At 36.9% G+C, this 17,799-nt stretch overlaps 1 protein-coding gene across 2 annotated transcripts in view; it reads right to left on the reverse strand.

Moving 5' to 3' along the window:
* Positions 1-16,905, reverse strand: part of eps8l2 (EPS8 like 2) — a 29,938-nt gene extending 13,033 nt beyond the window's left edge. Inside the window, exons 1-4 of one of the 2 annotated variants that reach the window (XM_055031459.1) lie at positions 16,681-16,905; positions 10,198-10,248; positions 9,790-9,836; positions 1,558-1,622 (exon numbers count right to left, since the gene is read on the reverse strand). In XM_055031459.1, coding sequence (XP_054887434.1) covers positions 1,558-1,622; positions 9,790-9,836; positions 10,198-10,244 — 159 coding nt within the window. In that variant the 5' untranslated portion in view covers positions 10,245-10,248; positions 16,681-16,905. Of the gene's footprint in view, positions 1-1,557; positions 1,623-1,706; positions 2,071-9,789; positions 9,837-10,197; positions 10,249-16,680 lie in introns of those variants that run through there. The other variant, XM_055031540.1, reaches the window with a different exon arrangement.
* Positions 16,906-17,799: the final 894 nt, after the last annotated feature.

A 17,799-nucleotide genomic window follows, 5' to 3' on the forward strand; every position in this document is an offset into this window, starting at 1 on the left:
TTCAACCTGCCCAGGTGTGATAATGAATGAATTTGGAAAATTATCAAGATTGGCATTGGACACAGTTCAGATCTGATCACTGACCCACAGCACATCTTTCACCTGTGCATATCCGCCCCACATAGCTGCACTCCGAGGGCTGATTGTTTTATCAGAAGATCTCATAATCTACTGAAACTAATCACGATGTGAGCTTTAATCTCTGGTCGAAGGACAACCATGGATAACATCATATTTTGATCTTTATCATTTTCTGCTTCGATCAGGCAGTCTAAACAGCTAAGATATTTAAATAAAAGTCAAATGTTAGCAAGAACAATACTTGCTTCCAAGAGTCACACTATACATAATTAAAATTGGTCTTTTAAGGTTTTCTTTAGACTTGTCCAGAACAAACTGTTTGAGTTTGAGTTTTCTATCATGTTAAAATATAACCTTTGCTTTAAAAGACGGGATTTCAAAAAGGTAGAGGACAGAAAAAATATCAGGTCCCAAATTTTAAAATTACATAAATTCATTTGATATTTTTTTAAAAATGTTTTTAACTGTCAGAAATTTGGAAACAATTTTGCTTATACTAAAATATAAACCTTTGCGCATCATAGTAAGTTTTGTCATTTATGTACTTATTGTAACTTTTACTTACCTCCTACATAATTGTAATTTTAAAACTTTATAATTTTCCAGATTTTGCAAGGTTTATTGGGGCATTAGGGCACAAAAAAATATCTGCCCAGGCTTTATTTTTCTGTATGATGCTAGTTCTGCAGCAACATACTTAATTTTAACTTTTTGACAAACTAAATCAACTCTACCTGAAATCTATAAAGCTTATGATTTGTGAAATCTGGACTAAAGTATTCAAAATAAAATACAAATTCTACACAAGCAACTCGCAGCGTTTTGACATTCTTTTAAATGCACTTTTACCTGTCAAGTATCAGTAACACTTAGAAAAAAGTCAAGTTGAGATTTGGTCATTTGAGATGAAAGAGTTCAAATAAATATAAATCCCTGTAAAAGTCAATTAAACGATTCAACACGATGAAGGAGGGAATATGGATTTACAGATTAAGCTAAAAGTTTTTTCTAGACTAAAACTAGCATAAAATTCATACAATACAAAAGGCTCAAATTGGGACTAAATACTTTTTTACACTTATTACAGATGATTAGATTTTTAAACTTTTGCTTTTTTACAAGAAAAATATTTGTTTCTGTTTTTCCTTTTATTAAATAAAACATATATTTATATGTTATCACTCGTCTCCCCTGTCATGAACCCTGTAGCACACATTGTCTCATGGACTGGAGAGACAATCATATTCTATTACACAGCAACTTCAGAGCACTTTAAAAGATTACAAAGAATGCATGTGGTACAGAGGTTGTCAAATCTAAAAAAAATATATAATTAACCTTTTTTATTCTCTATAAAAAATGTTACAGGTATCAACTATGATGACAACTGTGACTGAGTATCAAAAATGTAGGAAACTTTAAGTTTTTAGTTGTAATTCTAAACTCTTAAATCGAATCATAAAAGAAAGGCTTTACCTCAACGTGGTACTGCGACGTCTCTTGCATGATGAAATTTGAGTTGGAGTATTTTTTCCGCTGCTCTGTAGGTAACAAAAAAAATTATTATTCTATGCAGTCAAAAAGCTAGTGTAAAGTAGATTTCTCCATTAAAAACCAGCTCTGACCGTAAGTCCACATGTTGGCGTTTCAGTAGTGAGTCGAGACGAAGAGGAAAAGTAATGCGTGAGCTTGAAGAGCACACAGCAAATAAGGAAGTGACAGCTTTTTACCTTATGACCTCACAGTCAACAACTCTGCTAATGATTCAGGTTTGTGACACACTTAGCAAGCCAATTACTTTACATTATCTATTTGATAAATGTTTTTGTCCTTAAGCTAAACAAAAACCATGTCAAAAAAATGTGTCATATTAAATATATAAGTCCATATAAGTAAAATAGCCCCAAAGGCACCAAATGTGTACTTTGATTTTCTATTCTGGTACTAGTGGCCTTCATTTCCAATAGATTATACAGGAATTGGGCAGAGAGTGAAAGGGGGAATGCAGCAAAGGTCTCAGGGTCGGAAAACAAACCCCAATCAAGGACTTCAAGCCTCCCTCTACACCGTACGCCACCCCTAAATAAGTTAATCTTAAATCTTATACCGTAGGGTTGCATGTATCTTAATTTCTCCTCCCACGTTTCATAATGTAGTCAGAGTTGGCACGAAACAGCCAGGGCTGGACTCATAAGTCCAGATTTATTAGAGGTACAAAGATCAATGACAGCACCAGGAACGGTTCCACCTCTCTGGCACTTTACCCTCTTGTTGATAGTTGAAGTCTGACTATAAATCTGAGACCAGTTAAAGAATGAGCCTGAGTCTCTACGATAAGAATGATTCTTTGCAAGACAAAACATTTGAAATGTTCAAAAATGTAACTTAGAAAGTTATAATAGGGAAATCTTAAACTTTGCTGATCTTTGTAAATGTTAAGTTTCTTTAATAGGACAGTCTGAAAAACTGAGTTTATATTAACAGGGACTCTATGAATAAATCAATCTGTATAAAATCTATCATGGATCAGGTTTATAAATCCTAATCAATATTTTCAGCTGATCACAGAATCTCATTGCAGCGTGTTCAAATATGGAGATTAGATGTTAATGGCCCAAAAGCTAAAGCTCACTAAGGAGGCCATTGGTCTTCCTGCTGATGCTTGGATTTATTTGGGTCATTCATATTCAGTAGCAGAATAATAAATTATCGACAAACATACAACACAATAAATAGGTAAGAGAAGAAAACAATCAAGGTGGTTTAGTGACGTGCAGCTGCTACACATTGGAGATTCACATAAATAAAAGACTATAAAACACTGATACACCAGAATAGAACGGGACTTATCAGGTCCTATGGATGATAATGGAGTCCAGTGATACAGGTGTTTCTTCAGGTTGTTTTACAGCAGGCTGCATGGACACTTTGTATCACACAACCTCATCTTAGTTTGATTTAATATCTTCTTGATTTAGTATTACAGTTCCTTTTAAAGTCTTACAGTCTTGCAAAAATACACTCCTAAAAGCTCCTAACACCAAACTTTAAGGGTTCTTATGATAAGACTAATACAAAGTATAATTGTGAAATTATATATATAAAAAAAATTCCCTTCTCACCCACCGCGGGTGGTTCTTATCCTCTGAGCTCGGGTCCTCTACCAGAGGCCTGGGAGCTTGAGGGTTCTGCGCAGTATCTTGGCTGTGCCAAGGACTGCACATTTCTGGACTGAGATGTCTGATGTTGTTCCTGGGATCTGTTGTAGCCACTGCTCCAGTTTGGGGGTTACTGCCCCGAGGGCCCCGATGACCACAGGCACCACTGTGGTCTTCACCTTCCAGGCCCTCTCCAGTTCTTCCCTGAGGCCCTGGTATTTCTCCAGTTTCTCGTGCTCCTTTTTCCTGATGTTGCAATCACTTGGTATTGCTACATCTACCACAACGGCTTTCCTCTGATGTTTATCCTCTACGACAATGTCTGGTTGGTTCGCCATTACCATTTTGTCTGTCTGGATCTGGAAGTCCCACAGGATCTTAGCTCTGGCGTTCTCCACCACCTTTGGGGGTGTTTCCCACTTTGATCTCGGGGTTTCCAGTCCATATTCTGCACAGATGTTTCTGTACACTATGCCTGCCACTTGGTTATGTCGCTCCATGTACGCTTTCCCTGCCAGTATCTTGCACCCTGCTGTGATGTGCTGGACTGTCTCAGGGGCCTCCTTGCACAACCTACACCTTGGGTCTTGTCTGGTGTGGTAGATCTGGGCCTCTATTGCTCTGGTGTTTAGGGCCTGTTCCTGGGCGGCCAGGATGAGGGCCTCTGTGCTGTCCTTGAGTCCAGCTTTTTCCAGCCATTGGTAGGATTTACTGATATCAGCCACTTGGGTTATTTGCTGGTGGTACATCCCATGTAGGGGCTTGTCCTCCCATGATGGTATCTCTGGCACCTCAACCTCCGTTCCTGTTGTCTGAGACATTCACTGAGCACATTGTCTGTTGAGGCTTTGTCCCTGATGTATTTATGGATCTTAGTTGTTTCGTCCTGGACAGTGGTTCTCACACTCACTAGTCCTCTGCCTCCGTCCTTGCGGCTCGTGTACAGTCTCAGGGTGCTGGATTTGGGATGGAACCCTCCATGCATGGTTAGTATATATATATGCATGGTTAGTATATATATATATATATATATATATATATATATATATATATATATATATATATATATATATATATATATATATATATATATATATATATATATATATATATATATATACACACACAGAAACAGTAACTAATAGTCAGGAAAGATGGCTTGCCTTTGCATTGAGCTTCCTTCACTTACTTTGTGACTTTGTGAAACCACCTTCACTGTAACCAGTGTAACATGTTTTACAAGCTTTGTGCATCAATACTGTTCTGTCAGAATTTATGAAAAGTGTCTTTGGGAATCATTTTTTTAACTAGACTTTGACTGGAGCGTTCTAATACAAGCAAGCTTTAATCTAATCGCTTGGTTCTGGTTGTTTGCTCAGGGTCGTTGTCCTGGTGGAAGGTGAACCTCCACTACAGTCGCGAGACTTGTGCAGCCACAAGCAGATTCTCTTTGATAATTATTCTTAATTAAATCCACCAGTCTGCCTGTTTGCGTCATTTTCTAATCCTAATAATTATTTTTGTTCACTAACAATCTCTAGAAAACCTCTGAGGAGTCCACAGAACCGAGGTAGTTATGTGGAAATTCAATCACAGAGGAGGTGGACTCCACCTGTTATATAAAAATCTGAAGCAAATTATCTGCAGTGAATTTTATTGCAGGGTATCCAAGTAATGATGACTTAGTAATCCCATACTTTTTATGTTTTTGTTTTTAAAACTAAAAATGATTTACAGCAAATTCAAGACGCACTGCCTTTAAAACTTTCACAGCAAAATATTGTATGGTTGTTTTCTCTTTTTTTTTGTGTTGTTTTAATTTGAGGCCACAGAAAAAGCCAGAATAAAACAGAACAAAAACACATTAATCTTAGCAATTATTTATGTCCACATGTGAGCACCAGATGTCCTCATAGAAGCTTAGTTGATGTTAAATGAGGACACCAAAGTGATTGGACCCGTTTAGCAGATGAACATTATTAAAGGCAACAATTACACTTCAACAACGACATGTTCCTATAAACTCTAGCAGTAGCTTTCATATCAGATCGCTCTAAATTTCCATAGCCCATCTACCAAAGTCAATATTCTGATGTCACACCGAGTTTTGTCTCCATACAGATACATTTCCTATTGTTCACTTTATGTTCACTGCAGCACAAAAGTCATGTTGTTTGCAGAACACTTAAGAAAATGTATGTCAAGGCTCAGTGAGTAAATTCCAATATTTACCATTTTTACCTTCGTGACAAAGAGCTCTTGATGGAGCTCAAGCATAACATTGAGTAAAGATTTAAAAAGGGGACAACTTTATACCGTCCAAATGATGCCACCAATTGTCTTTCCTGTTCCTTCCATTTCCTTCCTGCTTGGCTCTCCGCAGGTGAAACAAAAGCGTCAGGTGTCACTCTGAAAGCCGAGCTCGACTAATGTCTTATTAATGACTGACATTAATTCCAATCAATTCACAGCCCTATGACCGAGTGCAATAAGAGCCACTTAGTCGGCAGATGGGCCGATCTGCAGAACTCTCCAGAGTCAATGGTCGGTGATAAAAACACAGCACCCTGGCAGATTATCAGCCTCTTACATGACCCAGATCTGTCGGACAATCACTTAAACTCCACACAGTTTGATATTTCACCTCAAGCAATTCAATCCTTACAAAACTGGCACTGCTTTCAGAGATAAATGCTTGTTTAATTAGACTATAGAAATAAAACTTGTGCTGCAATGAACAAAAAAGATAAATTATACAGCAATCTGACATTTGATTTTTACTAAACTATTTTGTTCATTTTGACCTTTATGAATAAATGCACCTATTCAAACTTTGAAGCTAATTTCTGATCTCTGGTTTTACAAAGTCTTGATCTGCCAATTTTGGCCACTTCCTTTTGTTCTTCAATAAGATGAAAACAGCCTTAGCAAGTGATCTTTTTACAGCCTTCCTGTCATGAATGACCAATAATTATTTGTATTAGTGTGATGTCACACAGTGTGCATGAGAAAGAAGTTGTAAAACATAATCTTGGATATTTTAAAACAAATACATAATTATTACAAAAAGTGGATAAAAATTATTTTTGGCATCTTATGTTAGCCTGTGTGTATCCCCTCTAGACTGGATATAGTAGATTTACTTTAACTCTGAGGTGTTCTATTCTGGCATGTTTCATGACTGACAGACATTGAAAGCGCATAATAAATACAAATTTAATTTATATAATTGTCTGACTTTCTGCTTCTTTTGAGTTGTAAGTCTTTGCGACTTGGTAAAATCAGAAAAGTTGCAGGTGAAGGCGTGATCTAGAAGAAGATCACGCCTTGAGTTGCCAGCCAATTTTTTGGTTCCCTTCTTTAGATCTGCATCCACAAAGACACCTCACCTGAAAGCGTCACCATCAGCATCCAAAAAATAAAAAGTAAATATGGAAATTAGAAGAGTCAAACCTTTCAGTTAGAGACCTCACATGACAGAGACATTGTCCAGAGAAGCTTCGGTAATTGTCTGAGTGTTTTGGTCTCTCTTTCTGCTTCAGCCCACAGAAGCTGATAACAGATCAGGCAGAAGTACCTGATCTGATTTGCATCACTTTTCTACTGCACTGTTTGAGTTATGGGGGAAATTTGCATATGTGAGATTACTCTGCTGCATGTTTATTAAACACTTTATCCAGGTCTGTTACAGATAGACTTAGTCCACAATATCATCTGAGCAAAGGGAGGACAGGAGATCACCGCTTTGCTGGTAGCGGTGACCATCTGTTGCTCAGTAGGAGCGGAGCAAGAAAACAACAACTAATCACACGTACAGTAGGGTGTCACACAGATCACCAGTGGGTTGCTTGCTCCCTGCGGATATTTGGAAGACAGATGGCTTCATTGTGTTTCAGGTACAGCAAGAAATACTCTGAAGATACTTTGCGGCCGTTCAGCACCATCTCCAGATATTTGAGTCGATTCTAAATATAGAAGAGTGCAACCATGAAAGAGCGTTGCCCCGTTGCACCTTTGTGTTGTTTCTATTTGAGGCGACTCATTGACAGGTTGGAACATTTTTCTCTGTAGAAGGAGGTGCCGACAGGGACCAGTGAGCTCATGTCTGAAGCAAAGAAGGGAGGGTCAATAAGCGAATGAGATGGAGAGTCTGCCTTTTCCTTTCCACTGCTCAATGTGCCTTTTATTCACCTGCCATGCATGGTTATCCCCACCCTGTTCCAGCCGCACAGGAACAGGCACACCCTGCACTTCAGCTCTTACTCCCTCACACACACAAACACTGCGTTTTTCCATCTCCATGAGGACCTTTCACTGACTTCCATTCATTTTTCATTTATTTCTATTGCTTAGCCCTATACTTAGCTCAATTTAAGTCCGTCAAGATAATATGTATTAATTGTCCCGGAAATTATTGCTATAACCGATAATATTGTTGTTTTGAGACCATTTTCAACTAATATAACAATAAAGGTTTAAAAATGCAAGTACATGCTCTCATAATGTCCAGAGAGCATTTAACACTGGAACAGGCAGACATTTTAAAAATACAAAATAAACAATACAATTAAAACAACATATAAAGTGGATTATGAAGTCTCAGCAAAACAAAAAAGCATTTCAAAACATTCATTATTAAGCTCAGACAGGGAAGATATGCAAAACTGGCATATGGCACTAATTTTAATTAATCATTAATTGATTTATTGATTATTGTGATACACTTAATTCAACTCCCCCTGTAGTCTTTAAAAAGAACAGCACTTCTTTTTATGTGGTTTAGGCTGTGGGTCTTCACAAAGTAGTATTCGTTGGCAGAATGGGCCTCACAAGATGAGAAATGCTAAACACACATTATAAAAAACAAACCTTAGGTAAGCAATGGCAATAGTCAGAGATATTTAATCTTATTTTTTTTGCCTGCACAAATATAAATGAATCACATACCACACCCTTGTATTAAAAGAATGCACTAAAACATGAATGCATCCGTTCATATGAGAAGACACACAGAAGTCGATGCATCCCACTGCTAATCCTTGCTGTACCACATGGGGAGCCAAAAAGTCCAGTTTCCTTCAAGAATTCGTTCCCTCCTATTGCCCTCATTTTCTAACTGCGTGTATCCAATGGGACTTTTTTTTTTTACAGTCAGTGATTGTTCACATGTGTTTAATTTGGGAGGGATTGTGTTGGTGCGGTAAGGTCGTAAAACTCCAGTTACACGTCACCCATGGCGACCTCTGGGTTTCCTGATGGGAGTCATTTGCATTACAAGTGCAATAGTATTATGATTTGTGTCCATAGCAGAGCAGAGCTACAGCAACAAAAGGTGTGGAGGATTCAAAAGTGTAAGGAAGGCTATCTTTTGGGACAAGGGACTGATTTTAAAACGTAGCAGGTGTCAAGTTATTCTTTCCAAGTTGATTTATATTGCTAGCACTGAAATATTGTCTTTCATAAGTGTTAGATTTGCTTGGATTCATTCCACATACCTTTCTTTGGCATACCTGCAACTTTTTATCAGTGCAATTTTACACCATTCCTGTCAGGTTTGTTTAATTAACGTCATTCAATGACTCAATGGAACTTGGTGGGTTCAGTGAGAAAACTTTTGAATCTAATTTGAATAATAAACAGAGCTTAATTAATTATTTGACAACTAGGAGGAGCAGTTAGAATGTATGCAAGTTTTTTTTTTTGTTTTTTTTGCAGAGTGCCTTGTAACATTTGTTGTGAAATGACACTGTAAATAAACTGAATTGAAAATGATTCATAGGCAGTGGAAAGACAGTAGAGACGCTATGTAGGTGTATGAAGAGGTTGCTTGTAAATATTCAGATTACTTAAATTACTAGAAAAATGATAGTGTGCTGTATTTACAATATAACAGATCTTGACAAGAAAAATAAAGAAACTTGTTTGTGCTTATTGTTGTTCAGACAGTAATCATTTGCTTAATTAGATGGTGAATAATAAAATAGATAAATTGCAGAACTTGCACGCATATAATGTGCTCGCTTTCACTTAAAAAAGTAAATAATTGTGGCTCATAAAGTAGCACATTTAAATTGATTAAAATAGGCAAATAAAATACAAAATGAAGAGCAATAGTCTTTTCATAGGACTGACCTAAAACTAACCCAAAATCATAAATCACTTAATATTTCAACCAGAGCAACAAGAAGATTCAACTTGTTCTGGATGCGTGAGTTTAATGCTAACAACTGAGGATAGAATAATTTTTTATTCCTAAATAAATTTTTTATTAATACCTAAATCGGGTAGGTTTACAATTTTCAATGCTCTTTGCAACTAGGATGTAAGTTTGCTTAGGTAAAGGAATTCAAGATAAAGTTGTTTTGTTTCTATAAAAACTATTCTTTTTATGGTAAATGTGTGCGCCCCCCTAAATTACAGGTTTTTAGCTGTCAGCAACCTGTTGTGACAACATCCAGCATTAAAGGTAAGCATAGGCACAGGCAAGAGGTGTGTGAAAGCACATTCTTGGAAAAAATCCAACAGTAAAGAAACACCTCTACAAGCTTACCATAGAGGGCCTTGGCGCTGATCTTGCTGTCCGATCTGGCCACTCCACTGCAATGACAAGAGGAGGAAATGGGGTTACGCTGGAAGCCCTTCATCTTCTCTCCCTGAATATCTCGGTCAGATACCCTCAAACGCTTCTGATAAACACTGATACATAGGAGAGGGAGCAGACTAGACTACATTCAAAGTGAAGCATATGGACTGGAGGAGAGAAAGAGAGTGGAAACAGGAGAGAGGGAGGAGAAACAGAGGGGGAGCCCAGGCAAAGCAAATAACTCTGAACAGAGCGGCTCTGTGCCCAAAGTCCCTGACCCACACAACCTTCCACAAACTTTGTTAGTGATTCTCTGCAGCCAACGCAACTCAACTCAGTCTGCACGTAGAAAGGTTTGGAGTGTGTGAAACTCACTTGGCTTGCCTCGACAGAGGACCTGGGGCGTTCATGATTTCAGGCATCCACCTGGGTGAAGAAACAGAGAAGAGGACAGTCAGAATAAAAATAAAAATGAGAGACTGAAGAGAGGACGCATCTGGAAGACAGGGGGGATATTTTCTCAACACAATATTTTCTTAAAAACAACATTCTATAATTTTGTAATCTAATGAAAACACACACACCCAAAATTGGGCATTCCACACTGAACGACCTTCAGCTTTAAGAAATGCTTCATATATCTTTTTAGAGTAAAAACACAACCACAACTTCCATTTAAAGTTTTTCATCTGACTCCTATTTAAATGAAATGACAGTGACATGAGTCACTGACAATAATAACAAAACCTGCTGAATAGTTGTCACATAAAAATTCAATGTTCCATTTTCACTCATTTTGAACTATTTTCAGTTTTTTACATGTAAATATTTCAGACCAAACCAATCTCAATAAATCCCTTACAGAGATATCCAAAGTAACACAAAGTGCAGCTTTTAAATTATGGGAGAAAAGCTCAAATGTGAAAAAAGTAATTAGAAAATGAATTTTGGAAAGCCAAAATTAACACCTAATAACTGTCTGGCATGTGGAATTTGGAAACATTTAGTAGAATCTGTTTGGCAACACAAAGTAGACCGAAAGATGTCAGACAGCAACACATCATACCATATAGTCTAGGAAAATTCAGGAACAAATGGAAAGCAAAGTTAGTTACATCCCTTAGTCTGGAAAGGGTTACAAATTCACTTCCAGGGCTTCTAGCCAATAATTAGCCAGGCGATAACAGCATTAATCCCAAGGAGAAAAGCAAGCTCATCAAAAAGGACAAGAACAACTTTGGCACAAACATGTCCCCAACACAGTAGAAATACTGTAGCATAATACTGTGTACAGTCTAATGTAAAATGTGTTTTCTTGCAGAACTATTTATATCTTTTGAACATTTTCTTATTTTGTGAATTTATAACCACAAACTTCAATGCATTTTATTGGGACAGAATAAAAAGGAGAGCAGAACTATGAAGTGGGCAAAAAATTATACCCATGAATAATTTTCAAGTCTCAATTGGATTTAGGCTTGCACTTTGACTGAGCCATTCAAACACATTAATATGCTTTGTCACAAGAAATACCTAAAAGATCCAACTCTGTGATTGCTTCATGAAGAAAGTATGAAAAAGGTGAATACTTTGGCAGGCTGCTGTCTATTCACAAGTTTTAAACATTATGTTGTAAAAAAGCTGAAGGTGTTTTATCAAGTCAGATCTGAAGTTGAGGTGTGCAGCTTGTTCTTCTGCAGCTGCAGGTGGGGGAGACAACAGCAAACAGCAGGTTGATACAGTCTGTGAAATTAGATCCAGTCCATTGAGGACTATGCGTGCATAACGAAAAGCGCATTAATTTAGACAGATTTTTCACACTCAGACACACAAACTAGTTGTTTGGCATTATTAGCGCGACTTTCAAGAACACAAAGCAATGTGTAACAGAGCCCAGCTCCTAAATCTGAAGGATGAGGAGGAGCAGAGAAGAAGAAAACAAAACCTTCCCACGCCTTTCCTCCTCAGGGCTTTGGCTCAGCTGTGAACACGTGAAGAGACAGGTTACACATAAAACACCAGGTCTACAGGGCTGCGTGAATAGCCTAATTTTCCTTATTTATCATCAACTGAAGCCAATAATATGTGCAGCAAAGCACAAGTGAAGTCTATTAGGTCTTTGCTTTTATTACATTATTTAATACCAATAAACATTTGTTAATGAGAAAGGTGAGCTACAGTTAAGACCGCAGATAAAAATCGTCTTATTTGACTTTTAAACACCAAAGAGCCACATACTGCTGTTGTAAGATAGAAGCTCTGTTTGTATTATTAACAGGTAACAAGAGGTTAGGATCCTGTGTCACCAGCAGATGTTGGCTGAAGGAAACTGGCCTTGTGTTCAACCTTCTAACATTGATCAGCCGTAATGTGTGGCAAATCTTACATTTGCTATACCAAGCAGCTCATGCTGTAGGTGTTGGGAGGCCATAAAAATTCAGTTGGAGGTGTGTTTAAACAACATTCTTCATGGAGATTGTAAGGAAACAGCTTAAAGCAGTAATCTCAAATCCTCTGAAAAACATAAAATGAAAGCTCACACCCATACTTTTCACAGCTTGACCCCCCGCTGTGTGGCTCCATGGCTTAAATCTGCCATGACAAAGAGTATTTACTTTACTATAAGTGAAATCTGCTGCAGACCGCTCTTCCTGCTCTTATCGCTCTGGTCATCACCTTTCCATGCTATTGTTCATGGCTCCGGCCTGCTGCCAGCGTTCAGGAGGCGCTCGAGGCCAGAAGAGGACAGGCTTGGTGTCATGTGTTGTCAACCTCGCACCACAAGGCCATCTGTGCACCTGCATTTGCTTTTTGCTGAACAATGACAGCTTTACCTTTGAAGTACAATGTGCTCCATGATTACTGGAAAGGATCCCAAGACAAAGAAAGAAATGATACAAGAAAAGAAAGACTGAAAAAAGGGAAAAACACAAGGAAGAGAGGCATATGGAAGGAATTAAGAAGAACATTAAGAAGAATCATATCTTGTGTGCACATCTATACCAATAGGTGCCAATGGGTGTGGAAGGCACTGTGAATGCCCAAGATACTAAAGAAAATGGCTTGTGATCCAGATAAGCAGAACTTTACAGTATTTTAAATTTTACTCTTTATCTACTCATGGTTACATCAAGAGGCTAAGTTTAAACTGTTATGTAATAAGGTGATAAGGCAATATAGATTTTATAATCTTCTACCTTTCAAAAATGACAAATTATTTGAGCGAGTATGTGATAAAATGTGACATTAATCACCTTTGGTTGATAATCAGTGTCAAACACCAATATATAACATCTAATTAGTAATGAATTACTTACTAATAAATAGTAAATATATTATACATATGGCATACATATAATTTATATAAATTATTATTATCATTAAAAATAAGAAATTATAAATAATACTATTCATTTCTTATGAATGTACAATGTTCAAGCTCTTACAATTAGACATGAAAAGGCAGGCTATACATATATAAATAATTGATAAATTAATATTAATCACTATATCACATTATTTTAACCTCATTAGGAAAAAACCAAAGAGTAGGTATAATTCAGCCCTTTTCTAGAAAGAATATATCATTTAAAACTGCCACTACCCCATTTGACAAAACAGTAGCGGAGACACAATTGTTAATATCAACCATGGAAGTATGTACCTTTGAATCAGATGTGCAATTATTTTATTTTATTATAAGTGCATATCTTTAGAGATCACCTACAGCAGCTGGTTTGCATGGTATTCCACTGCAGCCTCCAACGCCGTTGAAATTAAGTAGAGGTCCACACTAGTTTGTTTACTTGGTGCACCATCTATTTCTTATGGAACTTTGACAGTTTGAGCTTCGACGTGAACATGCAAGCTTTTGACATAGCACATGAAAGCTGAAAGATGTTCAACTTTTGTTACTGTTGCGACCTTCACTATCGTGTCCCATGTGTTGAGTTTCAACACAATACGATACATTGGGTGGCGAAGACCTTCGTCTGTTGCTATCGTTCATCGCTCGCCGTGTGTTGAGTTCGATATTGTTGCAGTAAGAAGTGCAACAACTTGGGCAAATGTGAATGGGTCAGTCAATATTGACTGGGATGCAAATGAGTATTTTTGGAGAATTCATTATTCTTGTTTTGATTATATCAAAATATCGATTATTTTGAAAACCCTAATCTAAAGGCAGAAATGCAGTACGTTAGCTTAAAACAATGGAAGTCGAGACAGAAAAAGGTCACAGGTCAGTGGTGTGGATAAATGAGGCTGTTTGTAGAAATAATATGAAGAACATTTCAGAGTGCATAATTACTTGCATCGAATCTAGACAAGCATTTTAAAAGACTACGATATTTACAGCTGATGCACTGCAGAGCATGAGCTTTAAGCTAAAACCAAAGTAATAATACTACGGCTATAACCTCATCATAATATGGATTTAAATTCTGAGAATTATACTTCACAACTTAGTCAACACTAAATAAATCATTGCAGTGAAAAATAAGCCAGTACTTACAGCATGTGTTCTTAAGAAGCTTGTTTGTTCAGCCACCCATCAACAACCCTTAACAAAAAGCAGAACCAAAAACAGCTGACAGCGATAACTTGTGTAATCTCCATCAAAATCTAATTTTCTTCTTACATGAGCAATCTGGACTTTGTCCCACAGACCCTGAAAACCATCTGGAAAGAGATAACACATATCTGATCTAAGGCCATTTAACTGAATCAGCTCAGGCTGTTGTAAATGCTGGTGATTTTTCCATTAAAAGCACAGTGTTTCTCACGTCAGTGCTGGAAAATGTGTTGGATACTGGGCAGTTGTATTTACAAAGAGTAAAACCACATGACACCACTTTCCTCTGACCACAGTACTGAATGCTGTAATTAAGACTAAATGTGACACTGAATATCCTGGTGAAATGCTGGAAAAACAGCACCAGATAAATGTCACAACTCCAAAAATAATCACATATGAATAAAATAAGACTTTTTCAGTGTTCTGTGATTGCAAAACAAATCAAGCAGAAGCGTTTCATATGCTCAATGGAGGTTCAAAAGTAAGAGTTTAAAAAACTGAATATATTATTTATATTTCTAATAAATTTTAAACATCTGAGACAAAGACGAAATATACCATAAGATCAAAAATGTATTACAATATATTTTGCTACGTAAATCAGTCAAAAAGCAGATATATTTTTACAGTCAGTCAATTACTGCAGGACATAATTTTATTTCACCTGTCAGAGTTAGGGGCGGGACCAGCACTGCAGAAGATACAGATGATTGGAGTTCCAGTGATCAGATGCCTCTCTCTTTTTTTAACCAAACCTTTTCATCAAACCTTTTCATGGTGCCATGCAGCATGACAACTAAGAAAGATTTGACTAGTACTGAAAAAAATTAATTATTTTCAAAAATATAAACATATATACATATATGTATTTTACATTTAATTATTTTAGATGAGTTATTTAATAAAAACTAACATTTTAACAAAATGGTACTTTTTATGAATTAATCATAGTTATTTGAATGACTGTTTTAGTATATTTTATTGCATCATGAAACTTTTATCAATCAATTTTTTATGAAGCTGCCTTTCTGCAAAATTAGTCAATTGCTTTGTGCTTATTTGGACATATTTTCAATCTATTAAGGTTTTCAGAAAAAGTTAAATTTGCTCCCTTAAAATGCCCTTAAAAAGACCAAAGAAACAAAACAATGAAACTAAGATGGACTCAAATAAAGTCGCCTTATTCCAAACTTGATTAATAGTCAGTTATGTTAATCATTTCTCTATTATATGTTTGGTGTGTTCTATATGCAAAGGTGAACAATGGTCCTTCATCATCATGCTTCATCAGAGTTGGTGATCTTAGCTGAACATTATGTCATAAACACTTGTCTTCAGATTAATTATGGCTTAATCCAAAACTCCAGAGTTTATTCAGGATTACTAGCTGATCAATTATTGCTTGGAGCATTATGTGCAAGCAAAGTTTTTCTAAAGAAAGGGTGTGCCTAAAAGATATCTTAGTGCTGCGTTTAGTGGTACTAAAGGCACTAAATATTATAGTGTGACAATAGTATTGTTACGTTATTTAAAGTAACGATACTTTAAATAGCGTTAAATAAAAGCTGAAGAAACAGTTTCTCTTTGGTTGAACTGTCACAGGAACGGTGCCGTCTCTCGGCGCGGTCCGTTTCCTGGAGTGTTGCCAAATAAGTAGGATAAATACTTTAAACAAGTACTTATCCTACTTATTTAAAGGGTAAGTGTTTTTCTTGCCATTCTAGGCATTCAAGCTCTGTTGTGACCTAACAGAAGATGGACAGTGCAGTGAATTAATAACATTTTTAAAAATGACACGACTTCAAATAGACATCTTAATTAATCCATCTCTGTCTTAAACAGGTGGTAGCCATGTTGGATTTTGAAGCCTCGGTTGATGGAGAAAATGTCCACCTTTGCGACTGGGGATTCCTAATGAGTTCAACTATAGTTGTTAATCAACTAATCAAAGAAGAAACTTTATGTTTAGTTTGTTACATAAAACAGGAACAAATGAAGTTGTACTGTCTCTCATTGTAGTGGCTCTTAAAACTTCCGCTGTTGATTATGTGCAGACATATTTGAATCTTGATGAAACTGTTCATCCTAAACATTCACCATGTTTTCCACTGACATAGCACATCAACAGATTCCGTATCCTGCAGACTAAACAGGGTTTATTTAAACCTTCAGGTGATTATAGTAAACACTTTAAAGGCACAGCGACGTCAGAAGAAAACCAAACACACTAAATGGCGTTTATGATTTCAAACAGTGCATTTGTCACCGCCTTAGCAACTCACGGCGAGGTTTTGCAGACGAGGCGTTTAAGTTGACACACGTGGGTTCAGACAGCGTCAGCCGACCATCCTGAAATCTTCTGTGCAGAACCGCAGAAGGAAAGGTAACTCCGCGGGAGGGGAAAAAAAGCTGCCGAAGCTTTGGTTTAGGAATGAAAAACGAAAACAGGTCCGAATGAACCACCTGTCGGAAGCTGTCACTTCTTAGAAAACAGCAACTGAAGGAGGAGAGGCGGTGCAGGTGAGAGATGGTGACTGAGCAGGTAACTCAACCCAAAGAGGGCGGGACTAACCTCACACCTCACTTTGCTGGTTGACTAGAGGTTAATTCGTCTCAAAATTTACTGACATTTAAAGACATTTTTTCCTCTTTGATAAAACAAAAGTGTGTGCTTTATTTCCTGCATGCTGTTATGTACGTCAACTTGAGGGCGGTTCCAACCCTCCTTGTCTCACGATTTCATTTGAAGAATTTCTGTCGACATGATGGGGAGTTTCCCTTTAAATATAAAAACGATGAGTTTTTTCCACTTTAACTGGAAAACAAGTATAGTATATAATATAAAATAAGTATGTGCAATTAAATTAAATTAAGATATAATATTTTATTCTAAACAGTTTGCTGTAGTTTCATCTGACTATAACCTTTATTTCAAATAAGAAACTAAATCAAGCATACAATAAAACTATGTCTTGCAGGCTTAATAGATCATTTAATTTAAATTAAATTACAGAAGTGGTAATTTAAAATACATTCACAATGATATGTTCAACGTTTACAAAGCAACAGACAATATTAAACAAACAAATAAGTAAAATCACTTCAGAAATGTGTTGCATTGTTTTATTATTCAGAGGCTTCTTTTGTACAGTAAGCAGAGACTGGTCTAAACTGACTGGATTCCTCAGGGTGATTGCATGGATGGCTGCCCAGGTTTCGGTATCACTCACTAACAATGACCTCTCTTTGGTCCCTCCAGAGAAATTCATCCACACAATGCTGTTCTTATGGAGTGCAAATTACATGAACAAGCAGTCATAGTGCTTAAACTAAAAGCCAGAAGAAAAGGGCACCTCTTGGGGCATCAAGGACAGACGTACAACGTGGCCGCCCCACAGTCA

Source organism: Poeciliopsis prolifica, unplaced genomic scaffold (assembly GCF_027474105.1).
Source record: "Poeciliopsis prolifica strain line A6 unplaced genomic scaffold, Auburn_PproV2 SCAFFOLD001, whole genome shotgun sequence".
In the NCBI taxonomy this organism is placed as follows: domain Eukaryota; kingdom Metazoa; phylum Chordata; class Actinopteri; order Cyprinodontiformes; family Poeciliidae; genus Poeciliopsis; species Poeciliopsis prolifica.